General features: G+C 38.8%; 1 protein-coding gene across 1 annotated transcript in view; it reads left to right on the forward strand.

The window, feature by feature from the left end:
- Nucleotides 1-21,790, forward strand: part of MCCC2 (methylcrotonyl-CoA carboxylase subunit 2) — a 112,866-nt gene that overhangs the window by 88,010 nt on the left and 3,066 nt on the right. Inside the window, 11 exon segments of the mRNA XM_079145040.1 lie at nt 284-348; nt 3,557-3,656; nt 3,853-3,948; nt 7,663-7,735; nt 10,764-10,840; nt 12,750-12,816; nt 14,679-14,835; nt 17,173-17,287; nt 19,710-19,754; nt 19,756-19,772; nt 19,774-19,794. Of these exon segments, the coding sequence (XP_079001166.1) occupies nt 284-348; nt 3,557-3,656; nt 3,853-3,948; nt 7,663-7,735; nt 10,764-10,840; nt 12,750-12,816; nt 14,679-14,835; nt 17,173-17,287; nt 19,710-19,754; nt 19,756-19,772; nt 19,774-19,794 (833 nt within the window).

Genomic DNA, 21,790 nt, shown 5'->3' on the forward strand with positions numbered 1-21,790 from the left:
TGGAGGGTAGGGTGTGAATCTTCATATCAGAATTCCCTGAGCCCAAGTCAGGCTCCATCGCTTGCACAAGGGCTGTGGGAATGTTCTTGATGTGGTTGGGTTCAGAGTTTTCATCTGGAAATTAGAGAAAACTTCTTGGTTTGCTAGGGAATGAAATGAGAACACTTAAAAGTTCTTCAGCTCTGTGGAAGAGTATAAATGTGGTCAGGTTAGGAGATGAACTCATTAGGAAGGCATTTAATATCTCCAATGGACGAGTCACTGTTGATTTTTATCCTTGTAGGTTAAAGCGGCCACTGGTGAAGAGGTGTCTGCTGAAGATCTTGGAGGTGCTGATCTTCATTGCAGGTGAAACAGGAATGGTTGTTTCTTTTCAGGATTGATTGCCATTTTGTTTATTTAAAATAGGTTTTACATTATTATTCTTCTTCTTCTTTACCAGTACTAAGCTTGTCAGACCAAACCAATTTAATTGTTTCTAGTCAACTGTTCTGGGATCGATTCTTTGGACTACAGTTGCATTTTGGAATGCAATTCTATATGCATTGCATTGGATGCAATCTAGAGCATCAGCTTTTTCATTATAGCTGAGAAGGGTTTTAGAGACAAGGTTCTTGTGTTTTTAACAAACGTCCTAGGAGTACCCTTATTTTGCAGGTGAGATTGAGGGACTTGATGATACAGGACAGGAAAGTCAAGTGATAAAGATAAGCAGAGGAGTACCATATCAGGGACTAGGGCAGCAGGATCAAGTACTCCTTTTGAATCTGAGAAGTTAGAGATGCTTGTGAGACATCCAAGCAGAAATTACTGAGCATGCAGTTGGCTCTAAGAATCTGGAGTCCAGATCCGGACTAGAGATTTTTATTTGGGAATCATCTACACAGAGGTGGAATTTAAAACCTTAGGACTAGGTGACCTTACCTCATAATCAATGCAAACAGAGAAGGCGGCCCAGCACCATGTCCTAAATGGCAAGCAGATCTGGTCATTAAGTGATTGGCCTGGCAGGTGCAGTAAACCCCCCTTTGTTCTGCCATGTCACAAACCCAGGGGGCTATGGGAGACCAGGTAAGAAGAGGACAATGGGTGGTAAGATTCCTACTTTCCTTTTGGAAACCTACTGAGCCTTTTGAATAGCTGGTTAAGGGACCTTTGTCTTGGTTTTTTATTTATTCCTTTCACATGGAGCATTTATTGTACATAGATTGATTTTATTATTTTTTAAATTTTTAGTTGTTGATGGACCTTTATTTTCTTTCTTTCTTTATATGAGGTGCTGAGAATCCTCATGGCTCAGCCTCAGGCATGCTAGGCAAGTGCTCTACCACTGAGCCACAACCCCAACCTGATTGATTGTATTTTTATGAGTAATAAAAAAAAATTGCAGACCTAGTTCCTACCTTTCATGATTTATAATTTAGATAGATAAGAGAAATGAATGAATGAATTAAAAAATTGCAAAATAAATATGCTAACATGCTTCCAGTTTTACAACTAAAGGCTAAAGAAAGAATGATTAAAGGAATGACAGTCTTGAGAAAAGCTTAGGGAGCTGAGGTAAATGCTGTCAAATGAGATCAGAACCCTGGTTTATTAGGTGAGTGGCCATGTGAGGTGTGAGCATCGCCCTGGTGTTACCATGCCTCTGGCCGTTTACCCATCCTTACAAGGAGATCAGCAGCTGATTTGCCTGGCTGCAGTGTCTGTGCCAATCCAGAGAGACTGGGATGCAGGTAGAAAAGGGTGAGTTAGAAGGATAGGACAGAGTTGACTAATGTTTGTAGGTACTTAATCAGGGGAAGGAGAGGAAAATGGTATTTGAGGAGCATTAGTTTTTACAAAATTTTTTAAAAAGTAAAACTCTAGGCAGTATATCAAGTTAGGGGTGTAGATTCCTTTTGTCTTGTACTCACCTGTTACCCTCATGGCTTAAACAAACTACCCAGCCTCCTTGAACTTCATTTACTTGTATGTAATAAGAGGATTTGAATAGTACCTACCTGATAACAGTTTCTAGGGAAAATCAAGCACTCTATACTTATTGTTGTTCATAATAATTCATTTAAAATCTTTGGAAATGATTAGGTGCTGATCACGTTTTTAAAACTCACTTGTAAAATTTACTAGTCACATATTGCTTTGGGTTCTCTTCATCATTGTAAATAAATTTTTATACCATTCTGGTTACTCATCCATAAGAGCTAATTTGATTTCTAAAAAGGACTTATATAAGTGACTCATCAAAGATTTCTTTTTCGTGCTGTTTTGGTATTAGGCAGTTTTTATTAGAAACCATTGTATTTTAAGTATTTACCAATTTAGAAGCCGTTCCTTCTGCTTCTGTTTCTTACTGAATTACAGTGTAGCAAGAAGTCAGCAGTTATAGCTGGTTTAATGTGTGAAGCATTCAAAAAGATAGGGTCAAGGGCTTGGGGGTGTAGCTCATCAGTGGAGCACTTGCCTAGCATACATGATGTCCTGGAGTTGATCTCCTTAGCATTACACACACACACACACACACACACACACACACACACACACACACACACACACGTCAACTGTAAACTATTAAGTTAAAGAAATTACAGGGTCTGCCAATTGAAGAGCATTGGAGGGCTTTAAAGAGGAGTTGACTTGGTCTGTACTCCTGTTCAGGAACTACCAATCCAGGGGTAGAGTAACATAAGCTGCCATGAGAGCCCAGCTCTGAGAATGTCTCCCAAAGGTTGTGGGTGTCCTTAGACAAGACATTAGAATAGTGCAGCAGTTTAGTCTTTACTCAAAAAGCAAACCAAAATTCTATTTTCAGGTATATATTTTTTGTTTGACTTCACAGAATTAAAAAAAATATTTTATTAGAAAGCCATTGTATATCTGCATCTGAAAAAGCAAGACATCTCTTTGAGACAGGACTAGTCACCAGAGCAAGTCCAGGCTTCATTCACTGTACTTGAGATTGAGCAGAAACCTCCATGACTCTTACCACAAAACCATTCCATCAATTTCCACTTTATCCATCTTCTAAGGGATGGTGTGTTCAAATCTTTTTGTATGTTACCTGTGACAGCTTACTCTCAGGTATAGCTTGGTAAAAAGTGGAGTCAGTAGTCTCCAAGAAATTAAAGACAATAGTTGGTGTCCTCATTAGAAGCTGAGTTAGTTACAAACATTTGATGCTGTCACCACCTATATTGTGAAAGTGTGTATGTCACATACAGTTGGTTTGAGGTACACGGGATGAACACTTAATAGAGGCCCTGGTTATCAAGGCCCATGGTCTTGTAGAAAGTCAAGGTTGGGAAATGGGAGGCCTGGTTTCTGACACAGTTTCTCCTGTCCTCATGCAAGGTATACCTAAGATTTTTTTCTTTTTGTAAAACAGGATAATGCTCTTTTGCTGGGGACATTATGAGAATCAAACAAGATTACATTTATTGAAGTGTTTTGGAAGTAAAAATGCTATCATCTTTAGATAAGAGAAGGAGTTTGGAGTGGAAGATATTTAATTCTGTTCGTTTGCATTCTGATTATTTTAGTGTGCTTTACTCTGTAGAAAATCTGGAGTCACTGATCACTATGCTTTGGATGATCGTCATGCCCTTCACTTGACTAGGAAGGTTGTGAGGAGTCTGAATTATCAGAAGAAATTAGATGTGAGTAGGATTTTTTTTTTTTTTTTTTTGGTTGTGCTGGGGATTGAACTCAAGGCCTTATGCTTGCAAGGCAAGCACTTTACCAAGTGAGCTATTTCCCCAGCCCAGGATGTGTTTTTCTGTCTTTCATTTTCCTGAAAAAAATTTTGGTTTATGCTACCTGAATCACATTATCAGTTTTTCTCGATTTCTGTAGGTTACCATTGAACCTTCTGAAGAGCCTTTATTTCCTGCTGATGAGATGTATGGAATAGTTGGTGCTAACCTTAAGCGGAATTTTGATGTCCGAGAGGTATGAGAAAGTGGAACAGTGAGCTGTAAGCCATGCTGGCAGTCTCTGTATGTATGATCTATCTTCAAAGCTCAAGTTTTGTTACAGTGTGTTCATGAACAGGGACTGATGTGGCTCTCAATGAGGAGTAGTATATGGGAAAGATGTCTTTCCACATGGTAGTCTTCACTGTTGCATACTCAAAGAGAGGGAAAAAAATCTCTTAATGACTGGGAAGTTTTCCTTGTGTGACAGCAAGGCTTGGTTTATTCATAGAACTCCATATTCCTGTGGGCATTAGGAACTAGGTGGGACAGTGTCACAATTTCCAACTGTTTCTTTTCAGTGTTCTTATTTTGGGAAATGGACAAAATGTCAGTAAGTTGTTGGAAGGAAAGCATACCCTTTTGGGTCAATATGACATTAGTGAAGAGTAGACTTGATTACAGTGGAAGATGTTGCTATGGTTGCAGATTGCCAACATAGTGTTCTGTAATCTAGATTATCAATTTTAGTGTTTGCATAAAGCATGTAAGCTTTTATTTTGTTCAGTATCCATAGCTTACAGAATAGTTTTTAAATTAGGAAATTAGATTAATATCAAATTCTGTGCTAGAAGCTTTAGTATTTTAAGTTACTTTTGCCCCTTGACTATAAAACAACAATCATGTACTAGCTATAAAAAGGGTAGAAAACACAGAAAAGAAGAAAATAAGTTTGCTTGTAGTTCCACCATCCAGAGAAAACAGCAAATATTTTGATGTTTTGACTTCATGTGTGCGTACAGTTGGCTCTCTCTATCCATGGGTTCTGTACCTGTGAGTTCTGCATCTTTGGATTCAACCAACTTCAGGCTGAAAATATTTTTAAAAATTACATCTGTATTTTACATGTACAGATTTCTTGATATGACAGCTGTTTACATAGCATTTGTGTTGTATTAGGTATTATAAGTAATCTAGAGATGATTTAAAGTATATGAGAGAGTGTGTGTAGGTTATATGCAAATACTGTGCCATTTTATATATAGGGACTTGAGCATCTGTGGATTTTGGTAAGGGGCCTAGAACCAGCCCACCATGGATAATGAGGGATGGCTGTATACATTTTTATTTGTTTGAAATATATTTGTGTGTGTGTGTGCTTTATTTTTTAAATGCTGCTTTTTCCAGTTTATATTGTAAACATTTCCTCTTGACCTTAAAAAAAAAAAAAGCATTTTCTGTGGCTAGGTCCTGATTCCTATAATAACTGGCAACATGGTAGGCACTCAGCCAGTGTTTTTTGAATGAATTGATGAGTGTAATATTCTACCGTATAAATGTATGCAACTATTTTATATGAGCAATGCCTTATTATTACTAACGGGAGCAAGGTAACTTAGTTAACTGTAAATTTTAGAATTAGGTTTTTAGTTTGACTTTTAATTAAGCATAGGCACAGAAAACATGTTACTTAGAATCTGATGTGCTTGAGAATCCAGTTGTTCCAGACAGCCAAGGTTCTAGATGACTGAGAAGTTATTCCTTTTTTTTTTTTTTAGCACAACCTCTTTTTCCTTTATTCAGTATGTGTTCTGTGTAACTGTTGTTTCTGGCACCAGGATTCAGAAGTGAACAAAAGAAGATTCAAGCCTTTTTGAGGTTTCCATTTCATTTTAATGGAAGTCTTATAAAAAAGATAGATTCTTGCCTTCTTAAATAACCTGGGCTTCTACATTTTGCTGCTACTGCTTATCATAATTTATCAAATTTTTCTGTACTAATAAGTCTTCTTCAGAGTTTTTGACAGTGTAAGGAGTTGTGTATGGCATTGGAATCTGAGTCCAAAGACCTGACTTCTAGCCCATGTTCCCCTGGTTATATGTAGTGGGATTTAACCTGAAGTATCAGTTTATGCTTCTAGAAATGGTACTAGTGCCACATTATTTGTCTGTTCCTAAAGTTTGGATTCTTATGAAAATAAGTTAATACATTTTATATGGGAGGGTGGTATTAATTGTAAAGCAAATATGAAGTAGTTTATACTAAATGTTGATTGCTTGTTAAAGGGTTTAGTTTTGGAGAGGTTGTAGCACCTAAAACCGATAACTCTTAGATTCCCATATTTAGGAAAAGAACTAAAAAACAATTCAAAATAAGCTCTTACCAGATGCAGAAAAAGATGTTAGGAAGCATCCCCTCATTTTTCAACCCTTGCATCTTATAAAAGAAAGCTGTGATTGATGTGGTAAGCTGAAAAAGGGAAGTATGAATTATATAGAAAATAATATGTATCATCTAAAAGAGTTTCTGAAGAAGTTTAGAATATGCTTCATGTTTAGGACTCTTCTCTTTTTGTATGTGTGTGTTTGTTGCTGGAGATTGAACCTAGGGCCTCACATGTGCTAAGCATGTGCTCTACTGAATACTCGTGGTGAATACTCGTGGTGAACTTCAAGGATAAACTCCTCCTACTCCATTTAGATTAAAAATATATATGAATCTCCTTCAAATGTGTCAGAATCAATGAGCAATTGTGAAGAGAATACTAATAATTAATAGTAGCTTTTTTTTTTTTTGGTCCTAGAGATTGAATTCAGGGGCACTTTACTATTGAGCTATCATCCCACTCCACGCCCCCTTTTTTTCTTTCAAGACAGTCTCACTAAGTTTCTGAGGCTGGCCTTGAACTTGCAATCCTCCTGCCTCAGTCTCCTGAGTTGCTGGAATTAAAGGTGTGCACCACTGCATCTGGCTAACAGCTACCTTTTTTTCTTTTTTTAAAAAAAATTTGTTCTTTTTAGTATATAGAGTGTATTTTGATATATTATACATACATGGAGTATTACTTTTTCTAATTAGGATCCCATTCTTGTGGTTGTACATGACATGGAGTTTCAGTGGACATAGGGACATAAGAAACATGAACATAGAGAAGTACATCCAATTCATTCCACTCTTTCCTGTTCCCATCCCATCTCCCTTCCCTTCATTCCTAATACTTACCTTTTAATGAAAGCCAGTCAGTGTGCTTTAGTTAGCACTTTTAAAGTGTTTTTTTTTTTTTTTTGTTTTGTTTTGTTTTGTTTTGTTTTTTTTAACAGATGAGGAAGCACACTTAGAGTATTTTAAGACTCATCGCTCAGTGATAGAGCTGGAAGTCAGACTGGTTCTTCATTTTAATATTATTTTCTTAGGTTCCTTTACTACTAGTTCATCCTGGCTTTGTTCCTTCTTCCCAGAACTGAAAACTGAAGCTCTGATGAGTTAAATAACTCACTCTGGAACACCTAAGTCATATGATACCAATCTGAGCCAGTGTCTTCTGACTGCAAACTCTGTCCATGCCCTGCTCTCTGATTAATTCCTGGAACCCCTGAGGAGGCGTTTGACAGTCCCTCTAAGCCCAGTCTCCAACCCCCAACCCCCAGAATCTTTGCTGCTTTTCTTGGACCTTTTTATCATGGAGTATACAATTAGAACCCAGAGTAACTTCAGAGCATTCACCATGTACATTAAATGAAATTCTAGTGAAATTTTGTGAAAGTGGCAATATCTCTGAATGATTTTCATTATACATAACTTTAATCCAAAAATTACTTAGTGTTATAATTTCTTAGGAACACTGTTATTTTTTTTTATTTTTATTTTTTTTGCGGTGCTGGGAATCTAACCCAGGGCCTTGTGCTTGCAAGGCAAGCACTCTACTGACTGAGCTATCTCCCCAGCCCAACACTGTTATTTTTCCTCTTAGGTCATTGCTAGGATTGTGGATGGAAGCAGATTCAACGAGTTCAAAGCCTTGTATGGAGACACATTAGTTACAGGTATGCAAATAAAGAAATGAAAATGTGAACATTTTCAACTGACTTGAAAATAAGTGTTTTCTTGTCTCAAGCTTTGATACACTTGGCAAGAGCTTTGGTTTTTAGAGCACCACAAATGTATGAGTCATTTTTCAAAAGGAGCTATTTTATAAAGGTGATTTGTAGCTAAATGGTTTCATGAAGCCTGAGAGTTTAAAATGATGGCTAGATGCCATAGTATGAGCCCTCATTTGTTAGTTTGTGGCATTATATAACAAGGTTATTACAATAAAATCAGCAGAAAATATTTGTAGTTCTTTTGTTTCTCCGGGTAACTTATTATTTTGAAAATTTCAGCATTGTCTCTTTTGTTCTTTAGTCTCTAATTCAACTGGGAAGTTTTGTGATGTTTTAGCTTTCCAGAAGAATGTAGAGTGAGTTAGCCCTTCTCACAGCCTCTGTGTGGGTCTTAAGCTGATCCATGCAGGACAGTATGCCACATCTGTAAAAATAAAATAAGACTATTATACATGTTAATTCTTTTGCCTAAGGTGTTAAGTGTATTAGGCCTTTGAAGAAAAATATTTCAAACAGCTGCTAGACTCAATATATCTTGGTCAAATGACAGAACACATTTTGTAAAAAGCTTGAAAACATAGTAGTTATCTTGACAATAACACATCAGAGCAGGGATCGAGGGAAACTAGCTACAAAATTCCAAATTGCAAATATACATTGAGGCTTAAGGATAAATCTCAGCACTTTTTCCTGGCTTGATTTGTGAGCAGAAGGAGGATTCATTCTGGGAGTGGAATTTATGTTTTTGTATTTAGGTGTTTAAGTGATTAAGAGCTTTTTGTTTGATATATAGTCAGGATTTGTCACCAAATAGTGCAGGATGTAACCCTCATTGTGTAGTGGTTTCACACAAGTCAAAGCTTGTCTGCTTTCTCTAAAGATGGATGGGCAGGCCCTGTCATCTTTTTTTATGTATTTGGCCAGTTCTTGCTAAAAGACTTGTGGTGCCTTTGTCCCCTAGAAAACCAGAACACATCCAGTTTCCTCCATCTTTTCTTGACTGTGCTGGGTTCTAAGTAAGGTTGCGGGAAGGGAAGGGGAGAAGGAAGAATAGAGAAAGAGGGTGGATGGCATTGAGGGTGAGAGGGGATACCAGATTTCTCCAGAGGCTCAAGTGTGTCTGGAAGTTCTTCAGGGTTTCTCCTTCCTCAGCACTTGCCCTGCGTAGGCCCCAGCAGTTTCTGAGACATTTTGCTTTTCTCTTCAGAATTCCATTTTGAATCAGGCAGTGGGTGAAGACCCTCCCTCCATGATGTCCCTAGTATAGTGGGGCCATATGTCCCATTCAGCAAGTCTGTGTCTGGAGATCCCTAGGCAGGACCAAGGGTAGATTGGATACCTATGTAGTCAATAGGGTTGTATTTTCCAGGTGGCATTTTGCAAGTGGATCATGCTAGATTTCCATCTCTTTGTGAGTGGGGCAGGCCTAAGAGTGGCTAGCTTATCCCTCCCCAAATTACTTCCGTACGTGACAGTGCCATTTAGGATATGCAGCTTAGGTTTTTGGCTGTGATTTTAGGGCTGTAAGATAAAAAGAAATCAATGACTATCAAATCAGTGTTCCACTTTATCACATTAAGTAAACAATCATTTAAAAAGGCAATAAATCAATATTAGGAAGAGTAAAGGACAAAAATTTATCTCTAAAAATTCAGAATTTTGGCTTATCAATATGTTGATGTGCTCTTATCTGCTAATTTTTCTTCTCTGATGTTTTGAGCACCTGCCTTGTGTCAGGCTCCACAGCCTGTGCAGCTAGACGTTGAAGAGGTAGAGTCCAGGAACATGGGCTTTCAAAGTAAGCTGTCTTTGACCTGCTTTGGTCCAGAGTGTGGATTCTTGGGTTCCAAGTATTTGATTCCTATTCACATAGGTGAATTCACCTAGTGGGAGTGTAGCACATGACTCACTTGTAATATGCTATACCTACAGGTGTTCTACCCTGTTAAATACTAACACATTTAACTCATCCTTGACTTGTTGAAAATCTCTCTGGAGAAGGCCTCTGTAGTAAAATTTTTCTGGCTTGCAAAATAATTAGCGTCCTCTGAAATAACCTAAAACCACCTGCCTAACAAAATAGCAATTGCTCTCTCTCTCCCTTCCTCCTACCCTCTCTCCCTTCCTCCTACCCTCTCTCCCTTCCTCTTCCTCTCCTTTCTCTCTTTCCCCTCCCCTTGTTTCTTGTGGGTGTGTTTGCATAGGGTGGGTGTTTGAAGTGGTAGTGGAAGTGGTGATGAGAGATAACTGGCACTTGTGAAACAAGGAAAAAAAGAGGCAAACAAAATGAAAGTGAAGTGATCATTCTTCAAAGCTCAACTGGCGTTCTTGCTTTATCCTTGGGCATATTTATTTGTTTGTTTATTTATGTATTCCTAACTTGTTTCCCTGAGTTTATCCTTTTTATTTTAAGGATCTATTGTTATCACAGGCATTTTTGGTCAAGCTGGGCAGTGGCTCTGAATATTGACCTTTAACTGGCTTTGTGCCTTTGGCTTCCTATATTCCAGAATACCTCTAGTGTCTGGCATACACCAGGCACTCGAATATATGTTAAATGAATGAGTGGATGATACACTGAGCCAATCATTTAATGGGAACAACCCAGGACAGATAGTGTTAAGTGTAACATGACCCTTTTCAGAAGCAAAGGATAAAACAAACCATACTCTGGTACCTTAGGAATAAAATATTGTAACGTGTTATTTTATACCATCGATAAAATCTCTCTCTCTCTCTTTTTTTTTTTTTTTTTTTGTGGGGGATGGAGGTGGGTGTTGATGTCAGGAATTGAACCCAGGGCCTTGTGCATGCAAAGCAAGCACTGTACCAACTGAGCTATATCCCCAGTCCCGATAAAATCTCTTTACACTTTAACTTTGATCTGAAATTGAAGAATGTGTAAATATGCCTCTGGTGTGAATTAAAAACCCTTTGAAAAACATAAATCCTTTCTGAATTTTCTTTTGAGGATTTGCTCGAATATTTGGATACCCCGTAGGTATAATTGGCAACAATGGAGTTCTGTTTTCTGAATCTGCGAAAAAGGCAAGTACTGCTAAAAAGACTTCAAGAGTTTTTGTTTTAATTTAACATGATTGATTTTGAAGGTCAAGTAATGAGTTAAAATCAAGCGCATAAAAGCTTTACAATGTTTAACCACACACCATAGCAGACAAAATGCTGCGTACATGTTTATGCCTGTGCACGTGTGTTGTGTTCCAAAGTTATGTTGGTTAAATTAACATGATGTGATGGAAGAGCTGCAGCACAATCAAAATGTCAAATATGCTGTTGGAGGAAAATTCTTAGGAGATACTTCAGTTATGATTGCTGTCAAGCATGGGTATGAGTAGGGAGAGGATCGGGGAGACTTGTCCTGAAAGGGCTCCTCCTCTAGGGCTGGTGTGTGGGAGGGTTTCAGCTATCCTGTGCAGGTGCTTCTGAGAAGGGCTATTTATTCTTTTCTTTTCTGTCATCTACTTTTACTTTGTGGAAATGGGAGAGGTGTTCAGGCTTTCAAAGAGGGAGCTCCTGAATATCTTTTGGCTTAGTATCTGATTCTCTTCATCATTGTCTTAGATTTCCTCATCTTAGGTAAATTTGATAAAGTGTCATCTTAACAAAAAAGTTGTGTCTTATCTTTGCTTTTCAATGAACAAGGAAAAGTGTCCCTTATTATTATAGGAAACAGGCAGTTAAACTCTTTAGTACCCTAAATGAGGAAGAATTTGTCTTTGGTGAAATGTTTTATCAATGAAACCAGTCTCTATATTCTGCTATCCATTATTATTCCCTCAACTCAATTGTAAAACAAAAACAAAGTAAAAAGAAAGCAAATAAAAGTCACCCATAATCACATTATAAAGAACCTTTAATAAAATTTATTATGGTTGTGTAGGTTTTTCTTTTAAAAAAGAATCCATAATTGATAGTCCCATATATAAGAACGAGTTGCTTATTTTCATTAAATAGTATAGATGTTTCCAAAAATATTAAATACTCCCAAAATAATGACTTCTAATAAATATATAACATACTTATTTCAGTAGAGGAAATGTCAGACTGAGGCCAGACAAACTACTGGGTTTATCTGTCAGCTTGGCACAGAAAAACCAGGAAGAGTTATGTTTGGCCCTAGTCTGACATTTCATTTGTTGAAATAAGCCCCGAAGGTCTGTGTGATTTCCTCATTCCTGTAAACATAGTCATATTGAGGTTGAGCAATTACTTTGCAGTTTTGTACCAGCCAAGGCATTTCCCATGGAGATAAAAGATGTGCAAATAGTAAAACATAAAGGAAATGGTTTATACAAGTTTCTTGCTCACATAATCTTTCGAAGACAAGGAAAGAATGGACACATTTTTAGATCAGTAAATAATTTCCTAAATGGAAGGCTTGAAGATCTCTAGCTTTCAACTTAATCTAAAATCCCTTTTATTTGTTGGGGCATGTGGGTAAGATTTATTTTATAATCTTGATGCATAAAGGTATTTCAAATAGTCACCAAGGTGTCAGTGGCATCCTAGAGATTCCCAAAGGGTTTTCATTCTTTCTTTTCTAAAGCGGAGAACTAGAGAATTATTTTATAGCAAAGCTCAGCCATTCTCATTGATAGTAGTTTGTTCTTTTCTGTTACTGAAGTTTTACTTGCTTGGAATGTTAGTGATTAACTTCATCCAAGACACAGCACTTGCCTTACAGCCACGTGCCAGTGATGGATCACACAGGCGAGCATGCAGTCAGCATGGTACAAACCCACAATGGTATCGTGTATGTCCTAATAATGAGGCACCATTGTTCCTCTACTGTCATGTTTAATAAAAGGTCAGACTAGCCAAACAAAGGATATTCTTTCTTGTCTTTGGCCCATATTGTGATTTTTGTGGGATGCATGATGATTATGGAGTTAAGTCCATTTTTTAAAAAAAGAATTTTTATTTTATTTGCTTATAGGGCGCTCACTTCGTCCAGTTATGCTGCCAAAGAAATATTCCTCTCCTGTTCCTCCAGAACATCACTGGTGAGAAAATAGCTCAATCCATTTGGTTTCCTTTATTCTAGAGTTGCACCTTCCATTGTAGCTCAGTGCAGAAAGTTCTGGTTCCTTTGAGTTTCTTTTTTTTTTTTTCTTTTGTGGTGCTGGGGATTGAACCCAGGGCCTTGTGCATGCAAGGCAAGCACTCTACCAACTGAGCTATATCCCCAGCCCCTCCTTGAGTTTCTTGAAGGATTAACATTTTCCTTTATGAACGTTAAATTCTTTGAGGAGATTACCCATATTTTCCATTACCCATATGGGTAATGGGAGATTACCCATACCCATAAGTGAAGCAGCTTCTGAGTTTGGAGCATCACAGATGTTCAGTGGACTCCCTTTACTCCTACACATGCACACCACCCACCCACCTAGAGTCAGAGAGGGTTGTCTGACCACTGTCTCCTTCCCAGTACCTTGTTTCTCCTAAAAGATTTTAAGCACATGGGGTTTTCCCTTTATCTTTTATTGTGCAGTTGATTCTATCTGAAACAGTATCTTTTATAAATGTATATATGCACATCCGAGCAAAAGTCTGGGGATTTATATTTTGACTCCAAAGAATGGTGTGACTAAAGCGAGTTGTCACCTACCTGGACTTCATGCTTCACAGATGATCTTCACATAGTGAATGGAATGATTTTTAAGGTCTCTATGGCTTCAGAGTTCTCTTACCTAGAATTCTGTGATTCTCTGCTCTTCTTTGTGTGCTGCACTGTGTCTAACATAGAGGCAGCAATCAGATGTGTTGACTAGCAGAAAACTTTCGCCCCTCAGTCTTCCAAGTCATGTATGGTCACTTCAGGCTGGCAGGAAGTAGACGCTCTTTATTAGTTGTTGAATCAGGCAGGCCTTCCTGAGAAGGAGGAATTGGGCCTTTAACAGTGAGCATGGCTTTAAATAGTACTGGGGCGCAGGTGAAAGGAGTTCTGAGCTCCTCTGACTGAGAAGGAAGCTGGAGAAAGAGCACCAGTAAAGGCAAGGACTATGCTGTCATACCTGTGATAGCCACAGCAAGTACAGGTGCTCCATCAGAATTTGTTCAATTGAATTGGATGACCTGATGCTGGATGATCTGGAGATGTGCACAGCAGGAATAGTGCTAGTTAGGCAAGTGAGTTGGGCTGTTTAGGCAGTCAGTTAGGCAGGTGAGTCTACATTCATGGATGAAATGTCTTCACTGGAGATTGGGTTGGAGAAAGGTACATGTGAACCTGACTTGGTGTTTCTAAGGTGGAGAGGGAGGAAACCAAGTCCCAGAAGACCCAATGAAGCTGCAAAGCTGTTTCAGCAGAGTTGGGGGCTTGAAGTAGAAGGATCTTGTGATTTCAATGAAAAAAAAAAAAAAAAAAAAAAATTTAACCTTGCTATTGAGTCACTGGCAGGGACTCAGCATCTCCATGAAACATTAATCTTTATTTCATCAAAGTTTTAAAGCCATGCTGCAGAAGGAACAGTCTTTATTTTAATCTGGGTCAGTGGATACGGAAGCCCTCGCAGTGTGGCTTTCAATAGTGCCTTTTCCTTAGGTGGCTGTGTCACAAACTCTCATCATCAAGCCTCTGCTTGGAGGTAATTCCTTGAAGATAGATCACTTTCTTAGGTTGTTTAAAGATCTCTCTGTGCATCCAAATGAATTGTCCTAAGAAAATTTAAAAAGTTATGAAAAATTATTTTACCTTGTAAAGCACATTTTTGGGGGACCTATTTCACATGCAATGATTTTGTTAGCATGAAACTTGTAGGAAAATTAGTCTAAAACAAGGTGCCCTTCTAAAACCCTGGTGGAATTGACGTTGCACTTCAGGACTGTCACCCTGAGGTTCTGTTTCTGTTCTCTCTCCTAGGATTTATGGTTGGTAGAGAGTATGAAGCTGAAGGAATTGCCAAGGATGGTGCCAAGATGGTGGCTGCTGTAGCCTGTGCCAGCGTGCCTAAGATAACCGTCATTATTGGGGGATCATACGGGGCTGGAAACTATGGGATGTGTGGCAGAGCATATAGGTGGGTGGTTGTCATGATTTTCTCTGAAAGACAGAAGCATGCTTTAGGTATTATAAATGGTCATTTCATTTCAGGTTTGAGATAATGGCATTCATAAGTCTTTGATCAATTATATACTAATTGGTATCTTCTGGAGGAATGAAATTAAATTTAATGCTAAAGGTTCTATTTGGAAAAAATCTACAGTGGTAACCAGAAAATATTTTAAATGGCTGATAATGAAAAGTCTATACATTAAAGCCTTCTGTGATGCAGCTAAGATCCTTCTTTGAGGAAGGTTTATAGTCTTTTTTTTTTTTTTTTTTTTAATTTGTAGTTATAGATGGACAGAATGCCTTTATTTTATCTTTACATGGTGCTGAGAATTGAACCCAGTACCTCACCCATGCTTGGCAAGTGCTCTACAACCCCAGCCTGGTTTTTAGTCTTAAATATGGATACTCAGGGGCTGGTGATGTAGCTCAGTGATAGAGTGCTTGCCTAGCCACCCCACCCCCCAAAAAAGTAGTAGTATATACTGGATAAAAAGTAAGGATGAAAATCAATGAACTGAGCATCTGGCTCAGGAGGAACAACATCTTAAGCCCAAGAACAGTGGAAAGGACATAATAAGGGACAGACACAAGATAGAAAAATCAGTAAAGCCCAAAGTTAGGTTAACAAACTTAAGTTGAAAAGCTAAACTTGATAATCCCTCCATGAAACTAAACAGGCATGTATAGTCAAAATCAGGAATGGAAATAGGACATGGCCACAGATAAGAAGATTTTTTTTTCATTATTTAGAGAATACTGTATTAGTTTCTATAATCAAACCCAAGTAGATAAGACCTTACATATTTAATACAGTGCGTTACCCCTGTACAAATGGAAAAAAATTAAGCTTAACGTTTCTAGACCAATAAACTGGGATACTTTTTCCAAAGTTGACAGCACAGCAAGAAGATATTATGAATACTTTTATACCCAGAATGAGTCACCTGGAGAACTTAAAAATCACATGCATGTGGAAACCCCACCTCTGGAAATTGGTCTGCAGTGGGTTCCAGACATTGTTTTTTTTTTTTTTTTTTTTTTTTTTAAGAGTAGAAAGTAAGCTTTATTAAAGAAAAGTAAAAGCAGACTTCTCCTAGGTGGAAGAAGGGGACCCAAAGGTGGAATCCATCGCCTTTGTCCTTTTTATAGGTTTTATTCTCCTGTTCTTTCCCCCTTATGTCTTTCCTTCTTGCCTCCTGATTAGGCCCGGTTTTGCATAAAGTGAGAAACAATGGGCAGAGGGAGGGCCAAGGTGATTCAGGCAGGTAAGGGCCCAGGGGGCATTAACCTGTAGTCCCTGAGGAGGGCAGGTAAATTTAGTAATCAATGAGCTCTGCCGGTCCTTGACATTACATTCTCCCAGGGCGGTCTCCAACTTCCGGGGGCAGATGGCTTTCATGGCCTCCATTTCCTCGATCTGACCCGATCCCTTACTCTACACTAACTGCCTGTCCCCAATTCTGGCTTCATTGTCTCCCTCATGAGTTACCTTACTAGGAGTTTCAGTTTCCCCACCTGAGAACAGGGGTGACAGTAATTCCCTCATAGCACTGTTGGTGGTGGGGACGTTCAATAGGATAAGGGGGGGCAGTATGGGACCCCAGGACATCGTCTACTTGAGGTGCTCAGTAAACGCGTACCCTTCCCCCTCCAGGAGCTTATACCCATAAGCTAAAGAAATGAAAAGACAAATCTGGTATCCGTTTCCCTCATCTGTCAAATTCGCAGGGCAGTAAGCATGTGAGGTGCAAGTGCTGGTGACGGCAGGTCAAAGCAATGGCTTGTGTCCTCTGAAGGAGAGGTCTGATGTGTTACCACGGGGGCTACCACAATGGATGGACGCGCATTCTCTCAGGGGCTAATTCCGGACTCTACTCACAGGGGGGAGATGCAGGCAGGAGCCTTCAGGCAAGCCGGCCTCCAGACTCCCACCTCAGGCAGCAGCATTTCTTCCCAGCCCTCTCCCACGCACTCTTAGACCGGGTCAAGTGCATCCCCCTCCTTCCCTGGGGCTTCTTTGGACTCGCCCCAACCAGAGCTCGGGATTCAGCAGGCCTGGGGAGGCCTGGCAGCTGGGGCCCAGTCTGACCCAAGGGCTGGATTCTAAACAAACACCAAGCTGATTGGACAGAGGGCAAAAGAAAAAAAGAAAGAGAGAGAAGGGGAGGTAAACAGATGGGCAAGTGGAGAGACGTCCCGGAATCCTACCCCCAAGAACCACTTATTTAAAAGACAAATGTGGCCTCTGAAAAATCTGTGATGTGCATTGAATTAAGCAGATCATTCTTTTCTTTTCTCCCAGCCCAAGATTTCTCTACATATGGCCAAATGCTCGTATCTCAGTGATGGGAGGAGAGCAGGCAGCCAATGTGTTAGCTACAATAGCAAAGGACCAAAAAGCACGAGAGGGTAAACAGGTAAATGACATTTCTTCTCCTTCTGGGTTTGGCTTTTACCAACTAACACACTGGAGTCCAGGAGCAGAGCACCCAGAATCCCTGTGCATTCACAGGGAGGGTTGAGAAGGTGCTGATCCAGGAACTGTTTCAGCAATTTAGGCTCACACACACATTTTCAGACTTATTTTCAAAAGTAATTTCATATGAGGTACATCTCTGGTCACTTTTTACAATTTTTTCAGAACTCTGTGTGCCTGAGGCATAAAGATGATTGAGTCTTAGCCATTTGCAGTTATTGAGATTTAAATAAATCTGATTTACTTCTTTGATGTTATGACTGAAAGCAGTGAAATTTTGCTTTCTCCTTTTTACCTTTAGATTGTTATTAAGGATATCTTGAGTGGGCGGTTTCAGTCATTTACTGAGAACTGAGTAACATTTGTGTTCTATGAAAGTATAAAGAAAAATGGAAGGGGTAGTGGAAACTTGATGAAGGATAAGTCAGCAAGTGGCTGCTTTTATAGGGATTCTTTTGTGTCTCAGAGAGTTCTTCTGAAATTTTGCATTAATATTTATTAGTCATAACTTTTTACTGTTTGTGGAAGCACCAACCCTTAAAATGACTGGGGGTCTTGTGCTCCTGAAGTTGCTTAAGTGCACTGTTGTCTCATCAGAGGAAGTGGAAAATGAAGGAAGCCCTGCCTTCTTGCGTTCTATCCTGCCATTCTGGAGTCCCCATGTTTACCACTTGGTTTGCAGAGTTGGGATAATATAAAGCTATAGATGTGGTTCCTGCCTCCCTGAGTGCATTCACCCCCTGCCTCACATCCCTGATTGTTTTGACCAAGCAGCAGGAACCATGTAGACTTAAACTGAAGTTTTAGATCCACTTTAGTAACAACTAGTATCAAAACAAAAAGGTAGCTTGCTTGTATGTGTCAGGATGGGGCGGGAATGGGACCAGGGATGGGAGTGTTGGTAGTGGAGGTGGGGAAGGTAGGGTACAAAATTATACCTGGTGTTTTGAAGACAAGTCTTAAACTCCATGAAGCCTAGCATAGTGTTAAATAGTTGTTCTTTGCCTAATTGATATACAGATATATAAATTCATTGCTTTGTATATATGAAAGGAAAGTACAGTGTGTTAGTGGTTCTTCCTCCAGATTTTTGATCTATAAAATGACATTAAAGTATTCAAATGATATAATGCAGCCACATCAATGTCTATAGCAGTTCAGTTCATCATAGCTAAAATATGGAACCAACCTAGATGCCCTTCAGCAGATGATTGGATAAAGAAAATGTGGTGCATTCACACAATGGAATATTACTCAGCCTTAAAGAAGAATGAAATTCTGGCATTTGCTGGTAAATGGATGGAGTTAAAGAATATCATGCTGAGCAAAATAAGCCAAACCCAAAAAACCAAAGGCTGAATGTTTTCTCTGATATACTGATGCTAATTCACAATAAGGAGGCATGGATAGGGAAGAATAGAGTTACTTTATCTTAGGTAGATGGGAGTGAAGGGAGGGGAAGGGGTATGGGGGTAGGAATGATAGTAAAGTGAAACAGACATTACCTCATGTACATATATGACTGCATGACCCATGTGGTCCTACACTGTGTACAATCAGAAAAATGAGAAATTACACTCCATCTATCAAAATGTATAAAATGCATTCTGTCATGTACAACAAATTAGAACAAATAAAAAATTTTTAAAAAGTATTAAAAGGTAGAATTTATTCAAAACAAGTCATTTGTTCCTGGTGCAGACTTCTTTTAAAAGTTGAAAATATTTTTTGAGGTTGCAAAATAGGTACTGAAGATCTTTTACGTCTAAATTAATTATCACTTGGTCCTTATAATACTGATAGGAAAACCATTAAATTTTCCATGAGGGAAATTATCTCTCAGGTATCTATTCTACCCCTGTAAGCTTTAAAATTTTTAAAAGTGGTAGAACACTTGCCTAGGCCAGGCCCTGGTTCAGTTCCAGTACTGCAAATGAAAACAGACAAACAAAAAAAGAAAAGAAAGAAATAGGTTATTTTGACTGAAAGTCTTATACTTCTCTATATTCTTAACCAGAGGCTGCTAAATGTAACGTAGCTCTTTCGTATACTGAGTAAATTCACGTCCATTATTTTAACCCTCTGGAATATAGTGATACATACCAACTCTGGGTTTGAACCTTTTATTAAATGGCCTCAGGATGCTGTTTCTGATAAGGGAGATGGAATGGTACAATAATTTGATACTTCTGTGTCAGGTGAGATCATTTATGTTAAAGCATCACTTGTAATGAATACCTCACCATGAAAATGTTGGTTGTAAAAATTATGGTTCACCGAATTATTGTCTGGTTTTTGAGGTTTTCTAAATGGTATCAGTTATTCTGAAGATGATGACTTGTTCATGGCTCCTTTTCTTTCAGTTCTCCAGTGCTGACGAAGCAGCTTTAAAAGAGCCGATCATTAAGGCGGTTTGAAGAGAAGGGAACCCTACTATTCCAGCGCAAGGTGGGAGCCAGAGAATCACTCACTCCCTGCGGGTGCCTCCTGGCAGCTTTGCAGAGACCCCAGCAATCAGGAGGGTCAGCCTTCAGAGGAATCAGAAATAATCTCCAGACAAACTTATTTTGTTGCGGTTTTCTCTTTATGCTAAACTGCTGCCCCTCCTCCAGGCTTCCCTGCCCCAACCTACCCCTATCTGGGGAATGGAGGGGCCCTATAACCAGAGCTGGGCTATGCTAGGAGCTTGGGAATAAGAGTTACCAACTTGGCTGTGGACACTGTCAGAAGTTAATTCTGATTTTGCTTAAAAACAGGGATTCCTGTCATACCCCTCTTTCTCATTATTTGTTTTTAACCCCATTTTAAGCATGAGGTGGTTTGAACACCTATCCGCACATAGTTTAGCAAGTATGCTCATGTACTCAGAGGTAATCACTCACAGCCAGGGGCCATGTGTCCAGTGCCACATAATTACCTCACACCAGTGCAGCTCCTGGTTGTTTGTTTTTTATGCCACTTAATGAGGTAATAAATTATCCCAGCCTGTCCCAGCTGGAGACTTGCTGGTGCGTGCCTCTCAGATCTTTTTTTTCAACAACTTAATATTCTGCATCCTGAAGACTAAGCTTCATGCCTTTCTTTCATTCCTTGGGCAGATGGGAAAAAAGCAAGTATTTTTGTCTTTTAAAAAATCAGGTTATGTTGTAATTTATGCCATTTAACGGAGAGAAAGGGAGAAAAGAAAATAAAGTTAAGAATCATTTCAATAATTTGAGGGCTGGGGAGATAACTCAGTTGGTAGAGTGCTCAGCCTCGCAAGCACAAGGCCCTGAGTTCAATCCCCAGCACCACAAAAAAAAAAATAATAATAATAATAATAATATTGAAGCATCCTTTATAGCTGGCACAGCTCTTAGCACTGGGTACAAAGAAATGAACGTACTGAATTTCAAGACCATAATTAAGTTCAGATAATACATTTGGAATTTTTAAAAACCTGTTTGTCTCCTTGCTAAATATATATTTTTACAAACAGATTTAGAGGTAGCTTATCAGTTCATTTAATTAAGAACAGTATTTTATAGTTGTGGATTTGAGAAACAAACTTGTTCCTCATTTTGCCATCACATAAGCAAATTTATGTAAGAGCCAGTAGAGGCAAAAAAGCAATAGAAACTATAACTATATAAGATATTTAAGATAAAAATGTAAAGTATGTATTGTAAGCTCATTGATAGTTTTTTCACACAGGATTTGACTGAATTGCTCAATGACAGTTTAAATATTAAACTTTGAAAAATAGGGTATGCTGTGTGAGCCATTAACTTGTTTTTCAGCTCTGGTTAAGCAAAGTCATTTCTTGGGAAAGATCGTATCCTTTATTTTTTTTTTAAACAGATTACATTCAAAGCAAGAGAGCAAATGGCCCAGATAGACTTACCTTTGAAAATTAATGTTAAAAGATAGAAAGATCCCTCTGTTTAATTTATAGATGCTTCACCCTTCTGCTGAAATGGTGGCACAGAGACTTTCTCTCAAAGATGAAAGGACTTTCCAGCTGGGCTTATGATGCTGTCCTTAGGATTTAGTAGATCTTAGCTTACAGTAATTCCCTGGCCCCCGCTAGGCATGAACATGGTTAGATCTGACTTTTCAGGGAGCTCAGCCATCCCCTACTATTGGAATATTCAGTGTTTTTGGTTTTGTGGCCCTTGGGAATCAGACCCAGGCCTCATGTATCCCAGGTGAGTGCTCTACCTCTGAGCTACAATCAATTTTTTTTTTTTTTTACAATCAATTTTATCAGGCTTTCGATCATAACCTCCTACCTGGAGCAGTTTTTTTTTTTTTTTTTTAATAATTTATTTATTTTATGTGGTGCTGAGGATAGAACCTAGTACCTTACACATGCTAGGCAAGCGCTCTACCACTGAGCCACAACCCCAGCCTGGAGCAGTCTTTTTTTGGACTTGGTTAACCAGCCCCTCCATCACCACGCTTG

The sequence above is a fragment of the Sciurus vulgaris genome (genome assembly GCF_902686455.1).
Source record: "Sciurus vulgaris genome assembly, chromosome: 6".
Classification (NCBI taxonomy): Eukaryota; Metazoa; Chordata; class Mammalia; order Rodentia; family Sciuridae; genus Sciurus; species Sciurus vulgaris.